Raw genomic sequence first — 26,165 nt, forward strand, 5'->3', positions numbered from 1 at the left:
CACGATGTAGTTGCACGACTTTAAAAGTATTTTCATCTCCGGACATAGATTTAAGCAAAAAATCAAGACTTTGAGCCAAAAATTAATTTTTATAAAAGTTGAGAAGTATTTTTGTGAGTGTTTGAAAGAAATAAATGTGAAAAAAGAAGTTTGTTTGTTTATATAGAAAAAATAAATGAAAAAACTAGCAACAGTCAGCTCCTTCAATGGATACATTCACCAATCAATCACCACTAGTCAACTCATTACACTTTATTCAAAACCGAGTGTATGAAAAACATCAACGCCCAACCATTTTTTATCAGACGTTTGTTGATCGTTTGTCTAGCTAACTCACGGTGAGTACTTCCACAGGCGACACGCTAATCTTAAATAAGAGTATATAAAGACCATGATTAACGCATGTGCTTGGCAAGGATTTTCAGCGGGCACTCCACCAACACGCCTATAGCATGTTCGGGATGCTTGACTACCTGGCATGATCCGATTAGTGTTGGTGATCTACCTGATCGTTAAGATGAGTCAAATGATGATCAAAGTTCAAACTCAAATGGATATAATTTATACAACAAATACATAAATAATAATAATAATAATAATAATAATAATAATAATAATAATAATAATAATAGTAATAATAATAATAATAATAATAATAATAATAATAATAATAATAATAAATTTATACAATTTTTTAATAAATTACTCAAACATATTTTATACAATCTAATCCATCTTTTCCCACATTTTTTATTTTTTCATTATTTTATAAACAACACTTAGACCATTTTTAACCCTGAGGGGCGTGTTGGCGTGTTGCTGAGTGGGAGTGAGGTGCTTGATGAGCGTGCTGCCAGACTGCTGTGTAATGGGTGGCGTGCTGAGTCGCGTGTTGGGGGTATTTTTTTTTTCTTTTTCATTTTTCATGTATTAATATGTGTGTTTGATAATATAGTGTATATTTATTTTATGTATATATGTGTATATAGATAGAAAGCTGGAAATTAAATTCAAAATAATCAAACCGTTGCGTCCGTGTGTGTCTGGGGTGAGTCCACGTCCGCAACAGCAACAAACACGCGGCTCATTGTTGTGTGCTATCTTCCAGCACGCTACGACCATTGACCACCAACACGTTGCGCTAACCCGTGTTGGGTGGCGTGTTGGTCCCAAAAATCATGCAACACGCCTCCGTTGGAGACGGTCTTAACAATGACAAACCCAAACTCGTACGATTGGTCGTTGTATACTAACTATTTGAGTGGCGAACCGACAACTCCCGACTCGTCATCTTCAACCCCATCGCGACCTTCACTAGAAACTTTAATTAATGTAATCGTATTATTAATTATAAATGAAGTGTGTTTTATTAGTTTAATTTGTTTTGATAATTACAAAATAAACTAATCTAACCAATTAAACAAATTTAAAATTAAAATAAATTATACAATAAGAAAAAATAAAAAAGAAATTAAAAATAACCACCCATACATATGGATGAAAATGGATTTGGTGATGTCGTTTCCATATACATTTAATTTTTTCCCATCCATATTTATATCCATATCCATTTAATTTCAGTTCATCCATCAATATCCATTGGATTAAGTGGGTAAATGAATATCTACCTAATGTTTAAAAAATGTTATAATATTTCTAAATATATATGCGATGAAAACAAAAACGTGGTTAGAAAAATAGATATAACATGATATAATTAAAATGTATCCACAAGAATATGTAATCTTTATCGAAAATAGAATACAATTTATTAAATTTGCTATTAAACATAGATTATGAAAAATTAAATATGTAATTTGTACGTTTATTTTATTAGATATGTGTGTTTTATTGTAATATATCATACTTACTTCATTATAAGGTTTAAAGCAAAATGTAAATTTTACGATAAATGCATTTATAATAGTAAATATGTAAACACATATCTATATTAATGTATTTATATATGTATTAAGAGTATTCATTTAACATATTCATGGATGAACTTTTTATTCATGTTCACATCCATATCTATTTAGGTTTATTCATATTCGTATCCATATTGATATCAATTTAAGTTCATCCACGTTTATCACGAAGCGTGTGAATCAGGTAGATATTTATTGAATCGATTGACCATTATCATTCATACGACCCTATTCACGTTAACCCATTATTTTTTATTTTTTTTACCAACAACCTAAATGTGACTGGAATGTGGTTGTTGATAAAGTCAAGAATAGGCTATCGGATTGGAAGAAAAAAACGATGTCTTTCGGTGGAAGATTGATTCTCATCAAATCGATCCTTAATAGTCTTCCCTTGTATTATTTCTCGATCTTTCGTGCCCCACCTTGTGTGATTAAATTACTTGAGAATGTGAGACGTGATTTCTTTTGGGGCGGGGGTGACTCCTCGGGGTCAAAAATTCCTTGGGTCAAATGGGATTCCTTGATTTTACCTTATGGGGCGGGAGGGTTAAATATCGGCTCTCTTAGGAGCAAAAATCTTGCGCTACTTGGCAAGTGGTGGTGGAGGTTTAAAACCGAAACCAATTGCCTTTGGGTAAAAATCATCCAAAGCATTTATGGAATTGACGGTGGTCTCCGGTCGGATGTTGGGCTCGCTCATTTTCCGTCCGGGGGCATTTGGTCTAACATTATTCGTGCAGGAAATGAAATTGAAGATCTACAAGTCCCCATCAAAAGCTCTTTCAAGAATTCAATCGGCAACGGTGACAGAGCTGACTTTTGGACAGAACCATGGTGTGGTACAGAATGCTTTAAAAACAGCTTTCCGAGACTTTTCAGATTGGAGCGTAACCGTGACGCGAAGGTGAAGGATCGAGTATGGTATGATGATGATAACAGGTTGCAACTCAGGTGGGACTGGGTACGTACGCCAACAGGGAGAACCAGGGACGAACTCGTGGAAATTTCAAACTTGATGTCTTCAATCTCCATAAACTTCAGTGAAAGCAAATCTTGGTCTTGGTCACTCGCAAATAACGGGGTGTTCACGGTCAAGAAACTTGCTTCTATTATTCAGGCGGCCATGTTTCCATCACCTCCAACAAATCAAGAGACGCTAAGGAATACACTCGCACCTAAAAAAGTCGAAATATTTGTATGGAGACTATTGAAAAAACGATTGCCGGTTCGTGTGGAATTGGATAAACGTGGCATCGATCTCCATAGCATTCGATGCCCCGTTTGTGATGATGGCATCGAATCGGTTAATCATGCAATATTCTCCTGCAAATTCGCTAAGGATGTTTGGGCTCGTATCCATAAATGGTGGGATTTGGACATCTCTAATGGACCTAGTCTCGTTGAAAGTATGCGTGGGAAAACATCTCTAACCGTATCATCTCTCGGATCAAATCTTTGGCAAGTTGTGGAATGGGTTACTGCATACTCTCTGTGGAAGAATCGGAATGCAAAAACATTCAAAAATCATAGTTCGTGTGCTCCGGCGTTGGTCAACGAAATTCAAGTTATTCCTTTTGATTGGATATCCGGGAGGCTCAAAGGTTCAAACATCGAGTGGAGTTCTTGGTTTTCAAACCCGTCTGCATATTTTGATGTTTAGATTTTTTCGTGATTGGCTGCTACTTTGGCATCCATCCTATGCTATTCATATTCGAGTTTTGTTTTTGTCATAGTATGCAGGTCTACTAGTTACAGCCTGCTGTATGTACATTCAATTGAAGTAAAGAAATATAATGCCTTGCTTTTTAAAAAAAAAATATCTACTCCAATATCTAATACTCCGAATTGAATTACCGTAGTTAATTAATTAATTTATACGGTAGTAAGGTTTTACACGAAGAACAATAACCAAGAGAGTGGATACACTCAACTGTCTAATCGGTTTCCTTTTATACAACAGTCATATCTTAAAGTTCCCAAGAACCAGACCACTTTCCCCAATTCATCTTCCATCCCTGACATCAAACTTTAAATCCAATTACCTTTACTTTACATCTTTTGTTCAATATGCAAAATCTTTGTTGATTCTAATTAGTGGGTTTTTCTTTATCTTTTTAATTCCTCAATTTTCTTGGAAAAATTAACCACCTTTACCGATCATCATCATCATCATCAGCTGGATCCGGGTAAAAGAAAGAATTGGGCAAACGGGTGTTCTTGTCTGGTGATAATTCTATGTAGGGTTTCTAATTTAAAAATCTGATCTTTATTGTTTATACCCAATTATGGTAAAAACACATGCTGCCTTTTTTATTCTTTACTTCTTTTGTATCCCACAAAATTAATTGTTTCCTTTCATAGAAAACCCTTGATTTGAACCTTTTATTTCCTGTTTCATTTGCATCTTTCACTGAGATTTGTAAAAAAATATTTCCAAAAATAGTGTGTGCGCTCTGCACTGGAAGTATGATGGTTAGTAATAAAGTACAGATTAAAAAAATTGACAATGCTACAGCAAGAAGGGTAACTTTTTCAAAGAGGAGAAGAGGTTTATTTAAAAAAGCTGAAGAGCTTTCTGTACTTTGTGATGCTGATGTGGCTATCATTCTCTTTTCATCCAATGGCAAGCTTTTTCACTACTCAAACTCAAGGTATATGCACATCTTGCTAGCTAGCTTGTTAGGGTTATGTGTGTGCTTTTTATGTGTAGTGTCAGTGTGTGCTTTTATGGATATGTATATGTGTGTGTTCATGATTGTTTCTATATCTGCTTGTGTTGTAGGATTTGTTATGAAACCTTTAGTTGGTGTTTAGCATTTCGTTATAAGGTTTGTATATGTGTTTTTGGGTGTGTTCCATTGAATTTTACTTGTCTTATGATCTGATTTCTTGAAGCTAGTGTGGGACTTTTGGATTTTGTTGGTTTATATATAGTTCATGCTTATTTGTTTGTACAATAACAATTGAATGGAATTAATATTGTACCTATGATTACTCATTTACTTTGGGTGTTTTTCACAAAAATTAGTTAATTATCACGCTAAGAATGTTGTTTGGGACTTAGATGCAACAAGTTAAAACTGATAAACTGCTAGGATATGTTTGAATATGGAGTTGAATCTATATATGTATGTGATATTTATTTATTCGTCATCCATTTAGACTAATTTCGTCATTTAAAGCTCATGATTTTCGTTTCACAAAAGAATTCGGGGACGAAACTTGGAAAAAACAAACTTCGTCACATGGTCACATGCTACGTGCACGTATAGTATTCTTTATTAGGTCGCATTTTTACTTAAACTTTCATACGTGTATCGATTGCCTTATTAACAAATATGTACATGACTAATAGAGTAGTTTTCTTTTTTTCTTTTTTCTTTTTTTTTTTTTTTTGCAATGCAACTTCAATTCACATATAGTTAGTGTTAAAGTTTTTGGATCATGTGGATTGTATATATTTAAGGTTATAGGTTTTGTTGTGTATATATATCTTGAGAGTTTAAAATATTATGTAGGTTTGTATAAAATCCTAAACTTGACCCGTAGCTCAATATGCTAGTATGAAGTTCTTAAACGAACCATAAACTTGACATACGTACTATCCATTTCATGAAATTATGCAATATCTGACTCGACACATAGCGATTTTAATAAAAAGATGAGCATGTCTCAAATGTCTAATGATATTCAAATTGAAGTAACACTAGCTACATCAATCGTGTAAAATTAAAAATTGGGTGTCAAAACCAGAAAGGGCTTTGACCTAGCGGTATCGAGATAAGTCATGAACCTCCTTGAGGTTGTGAGTTCGAGTCATGTGGTGGACTATGTGTAATTTGGGGGGGGGGGGGGGGGGGGGGTGGGTGTGTTTGTGTTTACGTTCTAAAAGTATATATACTTTGAGAAACTTGGAAAAAATATGCAGTCTCGATTGAACATTCATAGAAGAGAGAAGTCGTTTAATTTTATGTGAGAAGATGTAAGTAAAATGCCAAAGAATATTACAACTTACAGGACTGATAATTACTTAAAACCTCAAATTTCGATAATAATTAGAATTAGAGTAGTTAAAAAAATCAGTCACATAGCGGACCGAATAAGACGTCATTGAGTTACATAATGTTTCTTCAAGATAACAATATAGTAATGTTTTGATCAGAAGCATTGTAAATAGGTAATACTTTTGTAGCATAACATGATTATATATTATATATGTCGTTGCACACACTTATCATTTTGAGACACTTGTTATTCTGGTGTATGGCTGGCAGTATGAAAGACGTACTTGAAAAGCGTAGCTTGCACTCAAGAAACCTTGAGAAGCTAAACCAACCTTCCCTTGAGTTGCAGGTGAACTTAGTTTCTTATACTAGCTAGCTTCTTGTTCTATTTTTTCTTTTTTGAAAGGCAAGTATTTGGAATCATTGACTGGGAATAACCCACCCACCCAATCATTTTCCACTCACACACGCGCTTTTGGGCGGAAACCCAAACCGCATTACATATACCTGATCGTTAAACCATCCCGAGGGGCAAGCGGAGCGGGCTGAAATCCAGAAATATCGGTTGGTAAAACCTCCCCGGGGTCACTCCATAAATTGGGTAAATACCCTAGAATATTTTTAGGGAGGGGACTCAACTTGAGACCTCCCATCTCATCCAACACACAAAGTGTTCGGTGTACCACTAGGCCACAAGGGCGGGTACAGCTTCTTGTTCTATTAAAACAGTCTCTTTTTTTTAGGGCTTGAAACAACCTATATAGGTTGTAACTAGCTTGGTTGACTAGGGGTTGAACCACTTATAAACCGATTTTACATCGGATGCCTTATGATTAGTGTAGTCCAGAATATAGGTCGTCTTTAAGGGATTCAATTATCCTTATATATATATTTCAAAACGCAACCTATGTGTGAAGATTTAATTTTTTCTTACAGCTGGTTGAAGACTCCAACTATGCCAGTTTAAGCAAAGAAGTTGCAGATAGAACCCTTCAGTTAAGGTACATTCTTCTAATACACATATATACATATATGTATATATACACAGACATATGCATATACATGCATACATATACGTACTAATTTAAATATTCTATAATACATGTCAGCATGATAGACATATACGTACTAATTAGCACCTAATAATGATAATCATATAATGTTCTATAAGCATCTATGTATAGTTAGACATATATGTGTGTGTATATGTATAATATCGATGTATGCATGTTCGTTGGATCTTCGATGTAAATTCTTAATGATAAACAGGCGGTTAAGAGGGGAGGAGCTGCAGGGTTTAAGTATTGAAGAACTGCACCAGATTGAGAAGTCGCTTGAAGCTGGATTGAGTCGTGTTGTAGCCAGAAAGGTGCAGTATTTACTTTGTGAAAGTCATTATTTATTACTATATTATTTGTTGCAGCATTTTTTCCCAAATGGCGGTAAATTCTAGATTCTATATTTGTTTATTAATTTATGGAGACGTATTTTACATACTTTCACTTCCCCATGAAATTGCTACAATACCATCTGAATCGAAGTTTTGAAATTTTATAAACACCTAAATTGAGAACAACATTTTATTGTAGTAAAAATGAATTTAAAGAAGATAAAGATTACAATAGGTAGACCGAGACATATGCCAACAGAGACTGTTGAATTATTCATGAAACATTATTTAATAGGCATGGGCTTATTATAGTTCTACACTTCTACTATATTCCAGGGTGAGGTGATTATGAACGAGATTAATCGTCTTCAAGAGAAGGTCAGAACTCAAACTTAACGATATATTTTTATGTTACAACATATATAGGTAAATGTCGTCATTACTCATTTTGTTGATAAAAGAAATATTGTTACCGACGAATTTTAGCATTGCACATGCAAAATTGTCTTTGTTGCATGTGGTTAACAACCAGCTTAATTAAGGCGGTAAAACTTGCAGGAATTAAAACTGATGGAGGAGAATGATAATCTGAGACAAGAGGTACAAATTATCATGCCCTCTAAAGTCAAAAAAATAATTTATTCTATTCTTTGTTCGACTTGTATTGAGAAAACAATAAAGATTACCGATGAACATTTCCCCTTTATAACAAAGAGAACTAAAATAGCATTTTAGCTACCGTACTCTGAAAGATGTGAAATACTCAAATATAATGGTTGCTAGGTAGAGATCGAAAACTTCAGTGGCCTTTGTTTAACTATATCTTGTCTGGTGTAATGGTGTATGTGTATTTTCTAACTTTGCATTTGAGTTGTCAATCAAATGAAGCTTCTGATGATCTCTAACGCTTGGACTCGACCTATTGGTGACTCCGGTGACGATGGCGAGTTATCTGAATCTACCAATATTTGTAACTCTGATGGCCCTCCGCAAGAATATGAAAGCTCTGGTACATCTCTAAAGTTGGGGTAAGTTCCTACATAATCCCGGTTTAATAATTCATTCATCTAACCAATTGATTGAAAGTTCTACAAATGATCGGGTGAGTAGCTTCACTTCTGGTAGGGCCCGGCCTGTCAGTGACTCCTAACCGCTTTTCAAAAAAAAAAAAAAAACGTACAACTTTTTGTAATAAAAATTCGACTACAATGAGACACCTGGCTTTTAGTATATGCAGCTCTTAAATTAACTTACAAGCACTATATGCATGTTTTTTATTTTTTTTATTTTTTTTTTATTATTTTTTTTTTGTGCAAATTGATGTAAATTTCAGGTAGGATTTATAACCCATCGAAATTTGATTTTACCATTTTCATGGCGTCTCAATTTTATTTTATTATTTTTTAAATTTTTTCCTACTTATTGTACTTATTGGCCGGAGGTCCACTCGGAATCAATCTCTCTATCCGTCGAATAAAGAGAGGGATGACTTTCTCTACTTTTGAGAGTGTTTTACTCTGGGTGGAGAAATGACTTGTCTTTATTCTCGGATATGGGAAGGATTGTCTACATCTCACCTCTCCCATACACCACAAGTCATATTGGGTTTTGTTGTTGTTGTTGTTATGCCACTTACTGTTAGCATGTAAACTCGAATAGCATGAAACTAGAAATTCTATTCATTAACATGATAAAAAATGTCAATGTAAGGAGTATATAATTTGTACATGACATTCAAACAAAAAGATATATAAAGGTTGTTGTGCAGGTTACATTACTCGGGGTGATGAAAGCATATGGAAGATGGATCTGCACCTATATTTGAAGTATGTTTAAGAGTAATTTCTTTTGCCCCATATAAAAACTTGGGATTGAGCTTAATGAATTGCATCCATGTTCATTTACTCTTATCATCTATCTTCTATTCTGTTATATGTACAAAATATAAGAAATACCAGGCGGGTGCTAAGTGCAAACTATGTATTATTAGCAACATAATGTATGTATGTATATTGGTTCGTAACTATTCAGCCTACGTTATTGATATTCAAAATTTCATGCTAGATCTATCACAAGCTTAATTATAAACAGAATTAAGATAGAATAGGGTAGTAAATATAAACTTGCTATTGCGTTGTTTATCACAAAGATCAGAAGATTACACAGCTTCATCAATAATACTTTATGGGGTTTACCCTTACTTGCGACCTTCATATTCTTTGACATGTCCATATTGGTAGGAAACCCACATACTATAAACCCTAAATAGTTTTGCTTGTACAACATTTTAGAAGTTAGAGTTTCACTATAATCCAGATATATGGAGGATAATTCAGAATTGGGTGGATATTCAATGGCCAGACGTCTATGCTTGGTCCGAATGGATAGCATGGTTTGATTCTTGGCATCATTCATCCGACGCAAAAAATAAATTATATGTGATTGTCGTGACGTCAATTTGGCATATATGGAGATACCGGAATAGCAGTCTTTGCTTCCACATTCTTAAAAAATGAGCTATTGTTCGACTCGATTCATGTTTATGCTTTTAACTGGTTTTGTAATAGAAGTAAACTTTATGTCGGGTGGAATGATTGGCAATTAAAGCCATTGTAACTTGTAACTGTAAGTTGTATTTTGACCTCCCTAGCTGCTCGTTAGGGGGGTTTGAGTTTTGAATAATATTGATGTTCAAAAAAAAAAAAAAACTATAATCCAGACATATCTTGTTGAATGAATAGATCTGTTGTTTTGCTCTACTTAGTTCATTTTTTCTACTCGGACCTGGCGTACTTCCCTTTATAATAAAACACTAGTGCTAACTATAAAAGGCTTCAAAATCCCTCGAATCTTATTAGCACCTCATGTAACATTATCCCTTACAACATTAAAGACAATTTATCATCTTAACCACCTTTACTAAGTAGTTGAGACTGGCATAAAATAGTTTCTTCACACAGCGTGCTCATCTATGTTGAAGCACACAGAGTTATGAGAATATACTAAATCTTGTGTTTCCTTTGAAAGGCCACCAAACTACCTCCGTAAGAGTCGCATACATGTAAAATACATCCATCGAAATACCCCATGTGGTAGGTACGAGTATCATCTCACTTTATCAAGGGCTATAAATCTTTGTCAAAAGTGAGACTCGAAAATGCACCCACTTCGTCTAAGGTTACCACATGGCAAACCCCAACTTCAAAGGCAACGGGTACTAGTGAGCTATTAGGTTACTGGTAGGTTACTAGAGGAGAGTGTAAACGGTAATCCGCCACAAACTCTATTTTTAACACTCAAGACTTTATACTTTAAATCTACTTGCTTAAAAATATTATATATACAGTTAATTATTAATTTTGAATGATGATTATTTAATTAACTGTATGATATTTTTGTGTGTTAATAATAACCTTTTCTACGTTTAGAAAATCTTTAAATTACATAAAAAAAGATGGCGTGCCCTACAAAAGAGACATCATTTGCTAAAAAGAACTACCAAAACACCAGCAGAAAACATTTTTCTCAAAAAGTATATTAAAACTGAATGTTAAAAAAAAAAAAAAAAAAAAAAAAAAAAAAAAAGGTAGCCCACCACGTAGTAAAGAAATCCTTGAAATTTGGCGGGGAAATTAATAACCGAATTTTCCTGCATAAAGACCTGTTCATCAAAATGAATGGCCAATTATATCCCTCATTCTTTTCCATCTCACATCTTCTTCTTGCACCTTTTATTTTTACTAAAAACATTTTCTTTTTCTTTTTGATCATCTGTTAACAACCTCACTGAATCGGAATGGATGAAGAATATGACGTTATAGTTCTTGGCACCGGTCTCAAGGAATGTATCCTCAGCGGTCTCCTATCGGTCGATGGCCTCAAAGTAAGCCCTCACACAACTCATTTTGTGTTTAAATATGTGTCTATGTACACAAGATGTCTTCAATTTGTCAAGCATATTGATTTGTAAACAATGATAATGGAAATGCATCTGCTTGATGTTGAATTAGTATCTGTTGAGTGGAACGTTTAATTCGGATTGTCTTATTTGTACAGGTGCTACACATGGATAGAAATGACTACTATGGAGGAGAGTCAACATCACTAAACCTAAACCAGGTAATTTATCCTAACAATGCATTTAATTTAAGATCTGTACTTTTATTTAACATTTAATTAATATATCTGTAATTATGTATGTATAGCTCTGGAAGCGATTCAAGGGCGATGAGGCACCTCCTGAAGAACTAGGCTCAAGCAAAGATTACAACGTCGATATGGTCCCCAAGGCATGTCTAGTTTCTTTAGATAACAGAGTTATATTTGCTATGAACATGCAACTATTTTGAAGTAATGTGCATTGCCACAATTAGTGTAACGATTCGTTCTAATATTACTTATGTTCTTTGGCAGTTTATGATGGCTAATGGTACCTTGGTTCGTACTCTAATTCACACTAATGTCACAAAATACCTTAATTTCAAGGCTGTTGATGGTAGCTATGTATTCAATAAAGGAAAGGTATGAAACCTATAATCTTACAATTAGCAACTATTCAATAATTGTTAACTTAATGTTAGTTATGATTCTCTTTCAGGTTCACAAAGTACCTGCAACTGATGTGGAAGCACTTAAATCTCCTCTCATGGGATTGTTTGAGAAGCGTCGTGCTCGAAAGTTCTTCATTTACGTTCAAGACTATGATGAAAGTGATAAAAAATCACATGAAGGGTTGGATGTCACAAAAGTACCAGCAAGAGATCTTACGTACGCTCATATCCTAATTGTTTTTTTTTTTTTTTTCTTTTCGGAAACTACGAGAGATATTATTTAACTTCAATGCTACTATGTTTGGATGTTTGACCTATCGGTTTATGTAGGAAAAAATACGGGCTAGATGACAATACAGTTGATTTCATCGGGCATGCGTTGGCACTCTATAGGAACGATAGTTACTTGGACCAGCCAGCTATAGATGTTATCAAAAGAGTTAAGGTGAGTAATCCAACATGAATGCCCAAAAAGATCCTAGTTTGATTTAACAGTATATTTTAGCAAGGTTGTAAAAGTCTCTAGTCAGGGACGAGTCCGCCGGGACCTTGGAGGGACGACTCGGTTGAGTCGGGGACAAGACGGAGACAAGTCGGACGTTGACCATCATTTTTAGTAAAAATAAATTAAACACATATATATATTAATAATATTACAATTGAGCAACTTTGCTTTATTACACATAAATATATCAAACATAAAACATAAATATTTCAAACATAGATATATGACACAAAATCAAATTTCAGAAAATATAAATTTTTTTTTACCTAACTTTGACTTTGCCAACTTTGATCAACTCACATCCGACTCGGCTAACTCAGCCCAACTTTGAGGAGAATTTTTAGCGTTAACCGGCTTTTAAGAAGTTTTTGAGCGAATCAGGGCGGGCTAGTAAACTGACACGTTGACAAACTCGGCCGACTTTTACAACAGTGTATTTTAGCAAGCAGTAGTGATTTAGTGACATATGATTTGATTTTTATACTATCTAATATGTTCCTTATATATCTTGAATAGCTTTATGCGGAGTCATTAGCTCGCTTTCAAGGGGGTTCCCCGTATATTTATCCCCTTTACGGACTAGGAGAATTGCCTCAGGTAAACTTCCATCTGCACCAAATAGTCTGCTAACTGTCTAATATTAACTTCATCGATTTAATATCTGACAGGCATTTGCTCGCTTGAGTGCAGTCTATGGTGGCACTTACATGCTCAACAAACCGGAATGCAAGGCAATGAACTAATAATCCTTAAAACTATAATGTACAGATATAACTTTTAGAGACGCTTGTTATAATAATTGTACTTCGTTCGACTACTAAATATGACAGGTAGAGTTTGAAGATGGAAAAGTAGTTGGTGTAACATCAGAAGGAGAAACTGCCAAGTGCAAAAAAGTAGTATGTGATCCCTCATATTTACCCGACAAGGTAAAACATTAAAACTAAACTTTATACACAAAATTTTACCACTACGAAATACCAAATCTTTTTTATTGCAACAGGTAACGAAAGTTGGTAAAGTAGCTCGTGCTATATGCATCATGAGTCACCCCATCCCAAACACTAACGATGCTCATTCGACCCAAGTTATCCTCCCCCAAAAACAACTAGGCCGCAAATCTGACATGTATGTAACAAAGCAAACATCGTTTTTTAACTTAGATTTGAAATTACCCTAATACCCTTCTTAAATCTATTCTAGGTATCTGTTCTGCTGCTCATATTCTCACAATGTAGCCCCTAAAGGTAAATACATAGCTTTTGTGACGACCGAGGCGGAGACAGATAATCCCGAGACCGAACTGAAGCCGGGGATCGATTTGCTCGGGTCCGTGGATCAGATCTTTTTTGATACTTACGACAGATATGAACCCAAGCAACAGGGTGCAGAAGATAACTGCTACATATCTACTGTAAGTAACTGCGTATATCTATTTATTGTAACTCAATGACTCAATTTTCATCAAAACATTAAACCAATATTTGTCTCCTACAGAGTTATGATGCCACAACACATTTTGAGTCCACGGTGGAAGATGTGATTGCCATGTACAGCCGGATAACAGGAAAGGTAAATCTAAATACAGAACTTGCATTTTGAATGTTCACTATATATAATTTTCTCGAATCTATATATGTTTATTCATTCATGGCTAACTAAATTTAACTCGATTATTAAATGATGTAATGTCACAGACTCTTGACTTAAGTGTGGATCTAAGTGCTGCAAGTGCTTCCGGTGAGGAGTAGGTATGATTGTCGTTATATCTCCAAATTAATACGGATTTCAAGACAGCATGATCAACAGTCGTGTTTTTCCCTCTTTTTGATCACATACTGAACGATCTGTGACCCTAATTCAAGTTATGGTACCCTGGATGGTTATTAGTGTGTATTTTTCCTTCCAGTCACAGTTATTATGTTTGTTGAATACTGGTTCGCTTAAACGGCTACTTCAATTAATAAATTAGGCAATTTATTTGGCTTCGATAGTCACCAATGATCAAGCTTAATGCATAAAAATCATCCAGGAATCTATACAGTTCTAACCAGATATAATTTTTGGCTCATAAGGTTATGTTACCGATAAAATAGTATGACTTTTCGATAACACAATGACAATCACCTACAACAAACTATTTCAGGTATATAATATGTTTCATAAGACACACATTTTTTGCATAACAAGGTCAATCATCTACAACAAACACAAAATACTTCAATAATCAACTTATAACCATGTGAGTAAGGGACTATCTAGAGTGAAATTCATACAATACCATTGACTGTTTGTCATACAATTTTTTGTAAAATGGCAAGTTGATACAAAAATATTCATCCCAAAATGCACTAATAAATAATCAAATTACCTAAAGCTTTACACAATCACAAATTACATAAACTTTCATTTGACCCTCGAGCTTAATTGTCAAACGGGAAACATTTTTCTTTCACGCATTTCATCAAACACCTTGTATTCTACACACTATAGTTCCCTACAGCCATACACAAAAAGTACAAAAATTCAACAATAGAAACACAAAATCAGATCAGTAAAATATAAATTAAACGTACAAGTTCTAGTGCTTCTTTCTTCGTCCAGGAAGCTTCTCAGTAGCTAACCTGTATATCCAGTAAACCTGTTATCCCCAAAATTAAAGACACCCAGAAAAAAAAATTATATTATAATTATAATTAATATAATTCGGAAGCTGTGATCTTGAAATTGTAAGATTGAAGTAGTACGGAGATATGATGTACGTACCAAAGCGAGTACATGAGCAGCTATGAGAACAAGAACAATGAAGGGGACGAATTCAAGGATCCATGGTTTAATTGCGCTCTGTTGTTGATTCTCCATTTGAAAGATATCAGAATTGATATAATTTTTGAAATCGGTTTAAACAGAAATTATATTATAGTACAAGCACAAATATTTTTTACTTTGCCCACTACGGTGTTACAAGAATATAATCTTTGATATCGTGAAATAAATAATTAAAATGGTTAATTAAGTTTTCGTCTATGGTTAACTTTATAATTTTCTTTAAGTATCTTTTATTAATTTTTTTATTATTGTTTAGTTCACTTGAAGTAATCATATTGTAGAAAATTTTAATAAATAAATAAATAAATACAGTAGTTAAACTTCAAACTTTCATTATGTTAGCAATTTAAACCTTTAACATTTTTTAGTATATTTTCTGCAACCTTACTTTTTATAACTTTAACACATGTTATAGTAACTTTTTAAAGAGGAATTTTGACCAGTATTTTAAATAATATTTAGTTTAATAGCACCATACTTTGTTGGATTAAGTTTACACTTATGTATATATGTTTTGCTTTTGTTCAATTTTCAATATTATACATGAATATTTTTTAAAGACGTGTTAATAAAAAAATTGATGATACTATGTAACAGTCTGTGATGTTGGGTTAAATTATACAAACTAGAGATTAGCCCAACGCGCTTCGCTGCGTTTTTTCGTTTATTTCAACTTGTTGTTAGAGTTGATGGTTTTCACAACAACTATTTATAAAAGATGCATATACTGTTTACATATACAAAAGCTAGTTTATACAAAAATTGGTTTATATAGAACCCACATATCTTGTTTACATATACGGAAGAGAACCTTTATCCAATGCACCAAATGCACCTCTTTGAGCTTCGACTTCAGCTTCTTCTGTCTCTCCATCGAGATTAATAACCTTCAGTCCTTAAGAAGCAATTAGAATTGAATATTATACAAACTGTAACAGCAGAGTTCAACACAAACAAACAAAATGTATTATCTAAATGAAGACCTAAAAGTAACAGCAGAGTTCAACTGGTCCGGGTTAAACAATGTGAGGGAAAAAAATGCAAAATTGGTAAGGACGATTTCAAAAAAGTGCAACACAAACTGTAACATCAAATTTTAGTTTCACACATTTTTATAATCATAGACAATATCCATTTTATAGGCTAAAACATTATATGTGGGTAGCTAATACAAAAGTCATCTTCATAGATTCCTAAAGGTAAAAACGTACAGTAATATCTTGCATTTCTTTTTAACAATGCAGATTATATAAATTACTGAAAATGTAGATTATAATCCTAAAGATAAATAAGTCATATAATTACTGAAAAGAGATCGAAGTTTACTGAAAATTGTAGATTATATATAACCGAAAATCAGACCTTTAGATACAAAAGTTCCCTTGATAAATTCTTAAAGGTAAAAAAGTCATCTTGTATTCTAAGACTGGCATCACAACATATTCAATAATGGAGGTAGCAGCTAACGATTTTCATATTCGAGAACTTTGAGTATTATCTCAATCTAAATGGATAAAGAACAACCAAAATTAAGATTAACATATAAAATACATATAAGATATATAAAAATAGTAGTAGAGACCAATAATAAAGGCTTGAAATATATAATATGTATCTTTTTAGTAATTACTTACACCGAAAATTGAAGTTGTAGTCCTTAACTCGGTAGCACCCATCAAACTTAGGATCGAGTAGTCAGCTGATACAACATACAAAAATATTAAAATGTACATTAATGACATCTAAACTTATCACACAAAAATAGATCAATAAACGAACCATACCGGGAGTGGCGTCAAAAGGTGAGATTTCCTAAAACCTGTTATGTTTCATCAAAGAATAATCTAAAGCGTATTATTGAAAACATACCGGAAACAATGCAATTCAAATGCGTATAATTCAAAAGTATGATTAGGTAAGATACATAAAGTAGCTCAGCATGCATTTTCTTTCAAATCCTGAAAGCAAAATTGTTGACACATTAGACCCATTTCATTTTGTTAGTCCCATTTCACTTTGTTTATTAAACATTTTCATTTTAGATAATGATCCTACAGTAGTCAACCACCCAAAACATAATGATAGTTCCAATAGAGAAGCAAAGTTTTTTACAATATCACATTATGGTGAAACAAAGAAAATAATATGTACTGACCTGTTGTCATTTGGCTCAGACTTGTAATTGAGGATTCAGGACAAAAGAGGATTCAAAACCCACCATGGCTGCAAACACTAACACTTGCATCAATTACATGTTGTCCGGTGTTGCCACGCCAAGAGACGGGTCAGGTCTTCAATGTCCCTTAAATAATACCAATCATCATAGCCACTATCGTTACAAGCATCAACGTCACCTGCACCGTCAACAACATCCAACTGAACAGTCACAAAAATTGAAAAAAGAATATATAATTAACACAAATACACTCCAACAAAGTGACAAAGATTCATATAAACATGATCAACAACACAAATTTAATCGTTAATATTCTGGATTAGAAAATACTTAATATTATGAGTTAACTAAACAAACACCATATTTCCCATCTTTCATAAGCAAACGTAAACACACACTAAATGAACACCCTATTTTTCACTACCCCATTATTGTCATCATATCACTTAATAACATATATTGCAGACAATAAATAGCAGTGATATTTTGCTCAAAACAATACCAATGTGAAAATTAACCAATGATATTGTGATAATCAAGTCATAAAACATAGTATAGTTAAAAGAAATCATAATGCAAATCAGCCATCATCCAACCTGCAACAAACCCCTTTGTCACACATAATAGCAGCCTAAGGACAACACTCAACGACTATAATGATTAAATTTAAGAAAATCGAACTTGAAAAGTGGATACCATAACAAAATAAGAAATAAATTTTAAAGACTAATTGTATGTAAACCCCGGGTTTTTATACACAAAAAGCAATCTAAGGTTAGACAAAAATAGATATGCAATGACTTCTCTGCAACTTGCGCAATGAGCTATTCTCCAGCTACAGCGATCAGCTGTTTTGCACTAAGTACATGCTGCAATTTAGATTGTCACTATGGTCTTTAGGCTATCTCTTTTGGTTGTGATAAAATAACAAATTTTAGCCACGAATGTCATGGTTATAGATCCTTATAGCGATGATATCATATATGCAACTCAATTCAAAGACTGCATATGCCATTAAGAACCATCTAAAACCTTAGAAATCATACAAACTGTAATCTGCATTAATTACAGTATAGTTAAACAAAGGATTCTGAAACAAAAGGGAGGGAGACAGATATGATAAATAATGATGTGAGAAGGACAGGGGTATTGTGGAATCCTAAAACAAAACATTGACAAACAAAACAAACACGTGCAAATTTTCACCAGTTCATCCCTTTTATATCAAATTTTGCAAAACTAACGCTAAATACATATTGTAATTTTCGTTTTCTAATAAGCCCCAAAGTTAATAGAAGTTTCAACAATCTGTGATTCTCATTCCTGTCAGTGTTCATAAACCATCGATTTTGTATTTTGTTTTGCTAATTATATCACATATAAAAAAATAAACAAATAAAAAGGTGCTGTAATTTACTCAACAATATTGCTAAACAAATACTGATTGTTTGGAGTAATGAAGAGACAACCTTTACCAAACCGTGATTATTAGGATTTTTCAAGATACGTTTTAAGAAAAAGAAATTGAATTGGGGATTCAGGATACAAAGAAAAGGTATGTATTTTTACACTAATCATGCAAATACCAGCATAGGGTATCGATTCGTACCTATTTATCGATTCATAATCATGCAAACAGATAAATGCAATTGCGATATGAGCGAACAAAAACCTAACCTTTCACTAACTGCTTGAAACTCCAGAAGCTTGTATATGTATAGATGAAGATGAAATCATATGTATAAAGCTTAATCCGCCAGCCACTTCGCACTATTAAACCCAGAAAATTAAAAACCCTAGATAGGTTGCGATGATAAAGCGGGTGGGTTACCGTCGCCACCGCCAGGAAAGTAAACCCTCGAATCAAATGATGATTGTCCCGTAAAATCCAACGAATTCGGTGAACCGGAATTGATTTTTCTTAAGAACAGAGAGAGAAGGGAGGAGCAGGAGGGAGCAGCAAAAGGTCGGTGGGGATGATGAAGCAGTGGTTTTTAGGGTGTTAAAAGACAAAAAAATCCTTGCCGGTACTGTTAAGCTGTAGTGAAGGCGGTGATGTGGCGGAATGTGGTTGGTGGGCTGTGTTCGGGTTTAATGTGTAGTATAATATAATATAATATAATATAATAATAATAATAATATAATAATTACTCCATATGTCTTAAAATAAAGGGATGATTCTCACACACTGTTTTTTGATCCTTACACACCAATTTACTTGAACTTCTCCATAATAATAGGGTAAAAGGGTGTGTGAGGATCAAAAAATAGTGCGTGAGAATCCTCCCCCATAAATAAACGTCCACTTTACTAATTATATTTATCTCTAAATAAAGGGGGATGATTCTCGCACACACTTTTTTGATCCTCACACACCTATTTTAACATTTTGCTATTCTAATAATATTCAATTGATGTGTGAGGATCAAAAAGTGTGTGTGAAAATCATCCCCTAAATAAATGTTCAGTTGCAAACAATTGCTATTAAATATCATCAGAGTCACCCATTTACATCATCTTTTACTTTAAATCACTTGTATTCTAATTAAATACGATCAAATTTACCTTAAAAATATCGATAAACTGACATTATAAAAATATCAACATGACTCTTTTTAGGAGGAGTAAGTAAAAGATTCAATATTTCTTTTTAAAAATGACTGAATTTTACAATAAAAACTTGGAGAGGCAAAACGTTATAAATTACTACACATGACAAGGAAGAATATAAGTTATAACTTATAACCCAACAACAAGTTGGGTAGGAAAAAAAATGAAAAATAGAGATTCAAGACTTCATTCTTTTTTCGATTTGGCCAGAACTTTCTTTCTTTGTCCAAGCATGTAGCCATACATGTGTGGGATTCCTAAAAAAAAAAAAAAAAAAAAACATTTTTCATTTGGTATGAGTAAAATTCTGAAAACAATAAGCAAGCTAACATTTTTTTTGTTGGGTAAGCTAACATTTTGATCTAACAATCATAGAGATCTAAATACACCATTAGATTTAAAATTTACCTGGCAAGTAAATCACAAGCACTATAATCGCAAAATAGAAGTAATCGAATGAAAAGTTCCATTTGTTGGGCATCCAAAGGGAATACAATCCAGATTCCTAAACAACAAACACCAAAATTCAGAAATATAGGGGAATATACTTATAATAAATAAATATATACGGAGTATATATAGAATAACAGTAGACCGGTCTATTGACTTAGGTCCATCATATTCAGAATTAACTTTGAAATATACAAACAAAAAAAAAAGATTAATGAATCGTTATATGGGATGGAGACATGTTACCTGCATATAAGGAAGTGCATTATAGATCATGCCAATCTCACTAGAAATGCCAGTTGGATACAATACAAGGAAGGTGCTGTACCTGCACTTGTAACCGAAAAAGATTGTTATAGATACAGATCACTTGCAGCCGTTTCACGCATATGGCAAAGAAATATTCTCACTGGGCCATCAAAATATCAAACATATCGATTTCGGGATCACAAATATCAAGTGTAATCTTTACATTTCGTAAGGGTGGAAATATTGCTCAGTACAGGTCAATATGGGCTGGGTCAGATTGCGCTGACCTGCATACACTTCTCTTAACTTATGAATAACTAATGTGTTGAATATGATTATATACATGATTGTCATTATCATTAAAAAAAAAAAAAAATTAGAAGGTTTAATGCATTTAACTACATTTCGGATATCTTTTAACCCATTTGACCTATTTCCTTTCTAGTTAGACGAATTGAACTTGTTAAAGATTAAGCAAAAAAACCAAATCGAACCATTAGTATACAAATGAATAAGAAATTGACACCTCTACTTTTGGAGTAAGCTTTTAGACTAATTCAGAGGCTAAATTCAAACACTTTATTTACGCCAAAGAAGTTGATAATACAACAATTAATTTATTGACCACAATGTTAGATGTGAAGAAGAATTAAACTAAAAAAAAGAGTGATATGGATTAAATAATTAAAAAGGGTCAAACGTGATGTGAAGTTGCAATACGTGACAATCTTGTTCGAAGCTAAAATTAGCTTTTGGGATAATTGGTCACGAGTGGTGATAATAATCTCACCAAATGTGAGATACTTTCCTCACGTATGGAAATTAACTCATAAGTTGGACGGTGGTGATTATTATTCATGAATTAGTACTCCGTATTTAATTTGGAATTCATATACGAGTTGGCTTGCTCCTTAAGTTAGTCTTCTCCTATAAATATACCCTATTGTAACCTGTACAATGTGTGCACAAAAATAATAAAGAAAGATCTCTGGTTTGCGCCCGTGGACTAAACTCTTCTCCGTGTTTGGAGTTGGGATATAATCACGTTAAATCCATGTGTCGTTTATTTATCGTTTCATGCTTTATTTTATCGTTTGTCGTTGTGGGTTTGGTGATTGGTTTAAATCACCGGTCTTGTTTGGGTCGTAATTCCTAACAAGTGGTATCAGAGCTTCAAGTTTACGAGTTCGGGCACGATGGCGAATTCAAAGCAAGTGTTTTCGATATGGTTGATGAATCGTTTTTTTTTTTTTCATCAGGGTTATTAAAACGACGGGCTTAAGGATTTGTTTGCAACATATATCGAGACCATGTTACTTAGTTGTTCGCGGTAATCTTGGGGTATGTCTATGTATCCATAAAGATTATTCACACCAAGGTTAGTCTGATCTTGGCTTTTATGATGCAATTAGTCGACGAATTGTATTATTATAATGATGGTTCGCGAAGGGTTACGGAGTATGAGGTCGGGTCGATGGGTTCGTTGCGGAGAGATTTTTTCGGGAGATCCGGGTGTCGGATCTGAGTTCACGTTCTTCGTGATCTCGTGCGAAAGAATGATTGAACTTTCAAATTCGGAGTTCCAAAAGCTGTTGTAGTAGAAAATTCGTAGATAATTCGTTAACCGTTGTATCGACTTGATTTTTTGTGTGTGGATATTAGACTTACTGATCTACACATGGTAAAAATTTGAGGCTGATCTGACCGTTGGATCTTGAGATATGATTTTTCGAATCTGGACAGTTTTCAGGATGAAGTTTGGTTTGATGGCGCGAGCGTGAGATGTTTTTGTTTCGGAAACTTCGAGCGATACGAGCTATGTTTTCGGAGATGTGGGTTTGTTATGGAAGCACAGGAGGGTGTTCTTCTCTCGGTTTAGAGCAGTTGTTGTAACGAACAAGATGCATCGGCTGAAAGTCGATAGTGGGAGTTATCGGGGAAGTTTGGTGCTTGCGGGGTTTGGAAACGGGATGACCAATGGTGTTTGGTCAATAGTCCATGATCTATGGAGTATGCGGGCTGATTTGAGCTTCTTGTCACTAAGGGTAATTGGTTGTCGAAGGGTGTCGGATAGAACGCGTTCGAAGGTTGCTCGGGTTTGGTTGATGTTTCAACAAAGGAGCGGTTTTCTTCGAGGGTGATCAATTAGGAGTCTTTAGGTGATGGAAGAGGGGCGGATAATCTTGTAAGTCCCGGAACTTGAGCTTTCTAGGATCGTTGAGGGTGTCGGAAACTTGGTGTGAGTTTGGTAATCGACGGAAGTTATCGAGCTAGTGGGAGTTAGTCAACTAGTAGAGTGGTGGAGATAATTATGCGACGTTGTTCACCAAAGTTCTCAAGATTAGTGTGATGATTCCGGGTAACACTAGGGCATCGAGTACTTGTTTTACTCTCCGATGGCAAATAAATTTGCGACTGACTGGTGGTACGAACCAAGTTTCTTCTCGAGTAGCCGCAATTTTATTTCTTACTCATACAGTGGGAGCGTGCTTGGGATGAGAAGATGGGTTTGTGAAATTCATAGCTATGAGGAAGTCAGTGTACCAACGAGGAAGCGGAAAGTTGAAAAGTTAGTAGACTTCAAGGTGGTGGTGACGTTCTCACTAGGGTATTTTGAAGAAGAGTCTACAAAGGCGTCTGTTGGAGTTCCTTTTTTTGTTGGTGAAGGATATCATTAATGGACGGGAAATCCTGTACGAGGGTGGTCGTTGACATGTGTGTTCGGGATTGGACGTGTCTAGATCGACGTGTGAGCCATGGTTGTCTCATGAAGAATCATATATTTGAAGTGTCGCATACTTCGATTGGTCTTCTAGTGTAAGAAGATGATCTTCGTGTTAGAAGATGGTGGCGATAGAAACCGAGATGGCCCAAGCTAGTAACTAAGAGATTGGATTATCGCTCAGCGGTGTTTTTTGGTGTCGAAAGACTTCATTTGCTCGTGGGATAACGAGTGAAATGTGGCGTGATTCGGGTGTCTCATCCGACGGTATCAAAAGGAGTTGTTAATCGGCTAATCTAGAGTTATTGTGAGTTGTACAAACATAGTTGACAGGTGTGATAGATTTTCTGTTGAAGATCGGTGTGGGGTTGTTTAAAGTCTACTTCAAGTGGGAGATTGTTAGATGTGAAAAAGAATTAAACCAAAAAAAGGAGTGATATGGATTAAATAATTAAAAGTGTCAAACGTGATGTGAAGTTGCAATACGTGACAATCTTGTTCGAAGCTAAAATTAGCTTTTGGGATAATTGGTCACGAGTGGTGATAATAATCTCACCAAATGTGAGATACTTTCCTCACGTATGGAAATTAACACATAAGTTGGACGGTGGTGATTATTATTCATGAATTAGTACTCCGTATTTAATTTGGAATTCATATACGAGTTGGCTTGCTCCTTAAGTTAGTCTTCTCCTATAAATATACCCTATTGTAACCTGTACAATGTGTGCAGAAAAATAATAAAGAAAGATCTCTGGTTTGCGCCCGTGGACTAAACCCTTCTCCGTGTTTGGAGTTGGGATATAACCACGTTAAATCCATGTGTCGTTTATTTATCGTTTCATGCTTTATTTTATCGTTTGTCGTTGTGGGTTTGGTGATTGGTTTAAATCACCGGTCTTGTTTGGGTCCTAATTCCTAACACACAAATGACCAAAGCATTAAGGGTCAAACCTGAGCCATAACAGCCAGTATGGAGTAGAACCAAAGGCCTCCTTTACGCCAAAGAAACAGTACCGAATAATCTATAATCCAAACCACAAATTTTATATTCAGAATATGAACACATCTGTATCACCATTTCACAATGTAAACACCATTTGTTTGCTAATGAAACTGAAATTTGGTAACCATCATTGACTTACCTCGGTGATACCCCAACTGATGAGCAATGAGCTAACAATAGGATGCGTTTGAACCTGTCACCATCAACCTTTTTACCTCCATATTAACGTATCGTTACTAAAAAGATAGCTAATAACGAGTAAGAAGCTTTCTAACCTCAGGAAAACTATACAGAATTCCCCACACCACGTACAACCTCGAACTTATTTGAGGCAATGTTGCTGTTATTGGGGACCTTACCAAACCTACTATACCATGTAGTATCTGTTGCCAAAAAAAAAAAAAAAAGATAAAAAAATAAAAAAATACAATGCAAAAGTCAAAACTAACTCCACGATGATATCATAATCAAAAGCTGTGTACAAAGGAACTTTATGCATAGAATAAGCTGATTAATAGCTTGAATTCTAAAGATTTCACACACAATATAACATAATATCAAGGTATACCAAATTGTGGTTTCAACAACTTAGTTGAGTTAAAAAGATATATGGTGTAGTAATTCAATAAAGAAAAAGATATATGGTGTACACAATGCACACACACAATAAAAGAATGATGATGCATATATGCAATGCACATCAGTGGACCACGGTTCAAGTACTCCTTTCTTGTGTTTTCATGAACCACGTGTACATGAACTAAGCTATAATCTAGACTAGATTGCACCAAATACCAAAAACAGTATGAAGAAAAAAACAAGGAACAAGTAATATCAAACAATTTGTAAAAAGCAGATTAAACCACTTGAAAGCAAGAAGAAATATTTCAATTTATATAAAAAGGAGCTAGCTAATTACACTAAACAAGCTAAGATAATTTTTAATATCTACTATTGGAAAGCTTACAATCATTAGAAATATAAATATAAAAACTAATAATAAGGATGACAAATCACAAAGATTTATTATAGTAATAATTCAATAAATAAAATAAAAGCTTGAATGTTGTTAATTAGGGATTTAAAAATGACCTACCTCTAAGAAGGCAGCAGATTGAGCTAATAAAAGTGGCTTCTCAACGTTACTGTAAACATGCTCATGCCCTGATTCCTTTAATGTTTTCAAAGTCAAGTATAATACCTGACACCTAAAACATCACACAAATAATAACGTAAACATAATTATAATTATAATTAAACAAATAATAGTAGTAATTAGTGAGATATTGAATTGAAGTGCAGATATAAACTTGCCATCCAGCAAACACGATCCAATTATAAGCGGTGAGATAAAATCGCTTAAGAATTGACAAAAAGCCGGCCATTGTTCAAGTACCAAGTTGCGATCGAGAATCAGAAGGTACAGGATTTGGAAGTGATAAATATATAAATAAATTAGATGGAGTGATTGGTTGGTTGATTGAATTTGAATTGAATGGTGGTAGTAATAATAATAAAGGAGTTCGTTGAGCAAACTGAAATGAAAATGGGAATAAATATGGATGGATATAGGTGGGTAGATGGATCCAACATCTAAGATCTATCTATCTGTCCATACTCCATCGTCACCCCCTTTTTATATTGATTTTATTTTTTGATTTATATGATTTTATTATGATTATGATCTTAACTTAACTTAATTTCACTGTGCAGGGTTTTTCCTGGTTCTGCAATTTCAAATCG

At 34.1% G+C, this 26,165-nt stretch overlaps 3 protein-coding genes and 2 long non-coding RNA genes across 9 annotated transcripts; 2 read left to right on the forward strand and 3 right to left on the reverse strand.

Annotated features, from left to right (window-relative positions):
* Window positions 1–3,857: 3,857 nt before the first annotated feature.
* LOC139896627 (MADS-box protein JOINTLESS-like) lies at window positions 3,858–9,372 on the forward strand. Its single transcript, XM_071879275.1, has 8 exons — window positions 3,858–4,582; window positions 6,206–6,284; window positions 6,872–6,936; window positions 7,205–7,304; window positions 7,662–7,703; window positions 7,884–7,925; window positions 8,214–8,353; window positions 9,094–9,372. Exons 1-8 carry the CDS (start codon window positions 4,398–4,400, stop codon window positions 9,110–9,112), a joined length of 672 nt encoding a protein of 223 aa, XP_071735376.1. The 5' UTR covers window positions 3,858–4,397; the 3' UTR covers window positions 9,113–9,372.
* A 1,735-nt stretch (window positions 9,373–11,107) lies between these two features.
* LOC139896628 (guanosine nucleotide diphosphate dissociation inhibitor At5g09550-like) lies at window positions 11,108–14,131 on the forward strand. The gene is made up of 13 exons (XM_071879276.1): window positions 11,108–11,208; window positions 11,382–11,444; window positions 11,531–11,614; window positions 11,739–11,846; window positions 11,923–12,092; window positions 12,206–12,320; window positions 12,897–12,977; window positions 13,049–13,111; window positions 13,211–13,309; window positions 13,384–13,508; window positions 13,584–13,794; window positions 13,878–13,952; window positions 14,078–14,131. Exons 1-13 carry the CDS (start codon window positions 11,122–11,124, stop codon window positions 14,129–14,131), a joined length of 1,335 nt encoding a protein of 444 aa, XP_071735377.1. The 5' UTR covers window positions 11,108–11,121.
* Window positions 14,132–14,727: 596 nt separating this feature from the next.
* On the reverse strand, window positions 14,728–15,301 carry LOC139896629 (uncharacterized). Its single transcript, XR_011776303.1, has 3 exons — window positions 15,147–15,301; window positions 14,957–15,021; window positions 14,728–14,877 (listed from the first exon to the last, which is right to left on the reverse strand). It is a non-coding gene; the product is annotated as an uncharacterized lncRNA (long non-coding RNA).
* Window positions 15,302–15,868: 567 nt separating this feature from the next.
* LOC139896630 (uncharacterized) lies at window positions 15,869–19,348 on the reverse strand. 5 transcript variants are annotated; one of them, XR_011776305.1, is made up of 5 exons: window positions 19,063–19,348; window positions 17,365–17,563; window positions 16,994–17,167; window positions 16,844–16,908; window positions 15,869–16,104 (listed from the first exon to the last, which is right to left on the reverse strand). It is a non-coding gene; the product is annotated as an uncharacterized lncRNA (long non-coding RNA). The 5 variants fall into 5 exon arrangements; XR_011776307.1 differs by having other exon boundaries at window positions 15,869–16,138; XR_011776308.1 differs by having other exon boundaries at window positions 15,869–16,096; window positions 16,844–17,167.
* Window positions 19,349–20,161: 813 nt separating this feature from the next.
* On the reverse strand, window positions 20,162–26,165 carry LOC139896632 (very-long-chain (3R)-3-hydroxyacyl-CoA dehydratase PASTICCINO 2-like). The gene is made up of 8 exons (XM_071879277.1): window positions 25,737–26,165; window positions 25,519–25,630; window positions 24,698–24,805; window positions 24,562–24,615; window positions 24,371–24,441; window positions 20,692–20,773; window positions 20,404–20,500; window positions 20,162–20,252 (listed from the first exon to the last, which is right to left on the reverse strand). Exons 1-8 carry the CDS (start codon window positions 25,805–25,807, stop codon window positions 20,182–20,184), a joined length of 666 nt encoding a protein of 221 aa, XP_071735378.1. The 5' UTR covers window positions 25,808–26,165; the 3' UTR covers window positions 20,162–20,181.

Source organism: Rutidosis leptorrhynchoides, chromosome 3, assembly GCF_046630445.1.
Source record: "Rutidosis leptorrhynchoides isolate AG116_Rl617_1_P2 chromosome 3, CSIRO_AGI_Rlap_v1, whole genome shotgun sequence".
Lineage (NCBI taxonomy): Eukaryota > Viridiplantae > Streptophyta > Magnoliopsida > Asterales > Asteraceae > Rutidosis > Rutidosis leptorrhynchoides.

What these genes read in the sequence shown, in the direction of transcription:
- LOC139896627 (XM_071879275.1), top strand. Translation starts at nt 4,398, where the DNA reads ATGATGGTTAGTAATAAAGTACAGATTAAAAAAATTGACAATGCTACA. An exon ending in AACCTTCCCTTGAGTTGCAG is followed by an intron (nt 6,285 to 6,871) that starts GTGAACTTAGTT and finishes TTTTTCTTACAG; the next exon opens with CTGGTTGAAGACTCCAACTA. An exon ending in GATAGAACCCTTCAGTTAAG is followed by an intron (nt 6,937 to 7,204) that starts GTACATTCTTCT and finishes AATGATAAACAG; the next exon opens with GCGGTTAAGAGGGGAGGAGC.
- LOC139896632 (XM_071879277.1), bottom strand. Translation starts at nt 25,807, where the DNA reads ATGGCCGGCTTTTTGTCAATTCTTAAGCGATTTTATCTCACCGCTTAT. An exon ending in ATGCACTTCCTTATATGCAG is followed by an intron (nt 20,501 to 20,691) that starts GTAACATGTCTC and finishes TTTGTTGTTTAG; the next exon opens with GAATCTGGATTGTATTCCCT. An exon ending in GCTTGTGATTTACTTGCCAG is followed by an intron (nt 20,253 to 20,403) that starts GTAAATTTTAAA and finishes TTTTTTTTTTAG; the next exon opens with GAATCCCACACATGTATGGC.
- LOC139896628 (XM_071879276.1), top strand. Translation starts at nt 11,122, where the DNA reads ATGGATGAAGAATATGACGTTATAGTTCTTGGCACCGGTCTCAAGGAA. An exon ending in GACTAGGAGAATTGCCTCAG is followed by an intron (nt 12,978 to 13,048) that starts GTAAACTTCCAT and finishes AATATCTGACAG; the next exon opens with GCATTTGCTCGCTTGAGTGC. An exon ending in ACAGCCGGATAACAGGAAAG is followed by an intron (nt 13,953 to 14,077) that starts GTAAATCTAAAT and finishes GTAATGTCACAG; the next exon opens with ACTCTTGACTTAAGTGTGGA.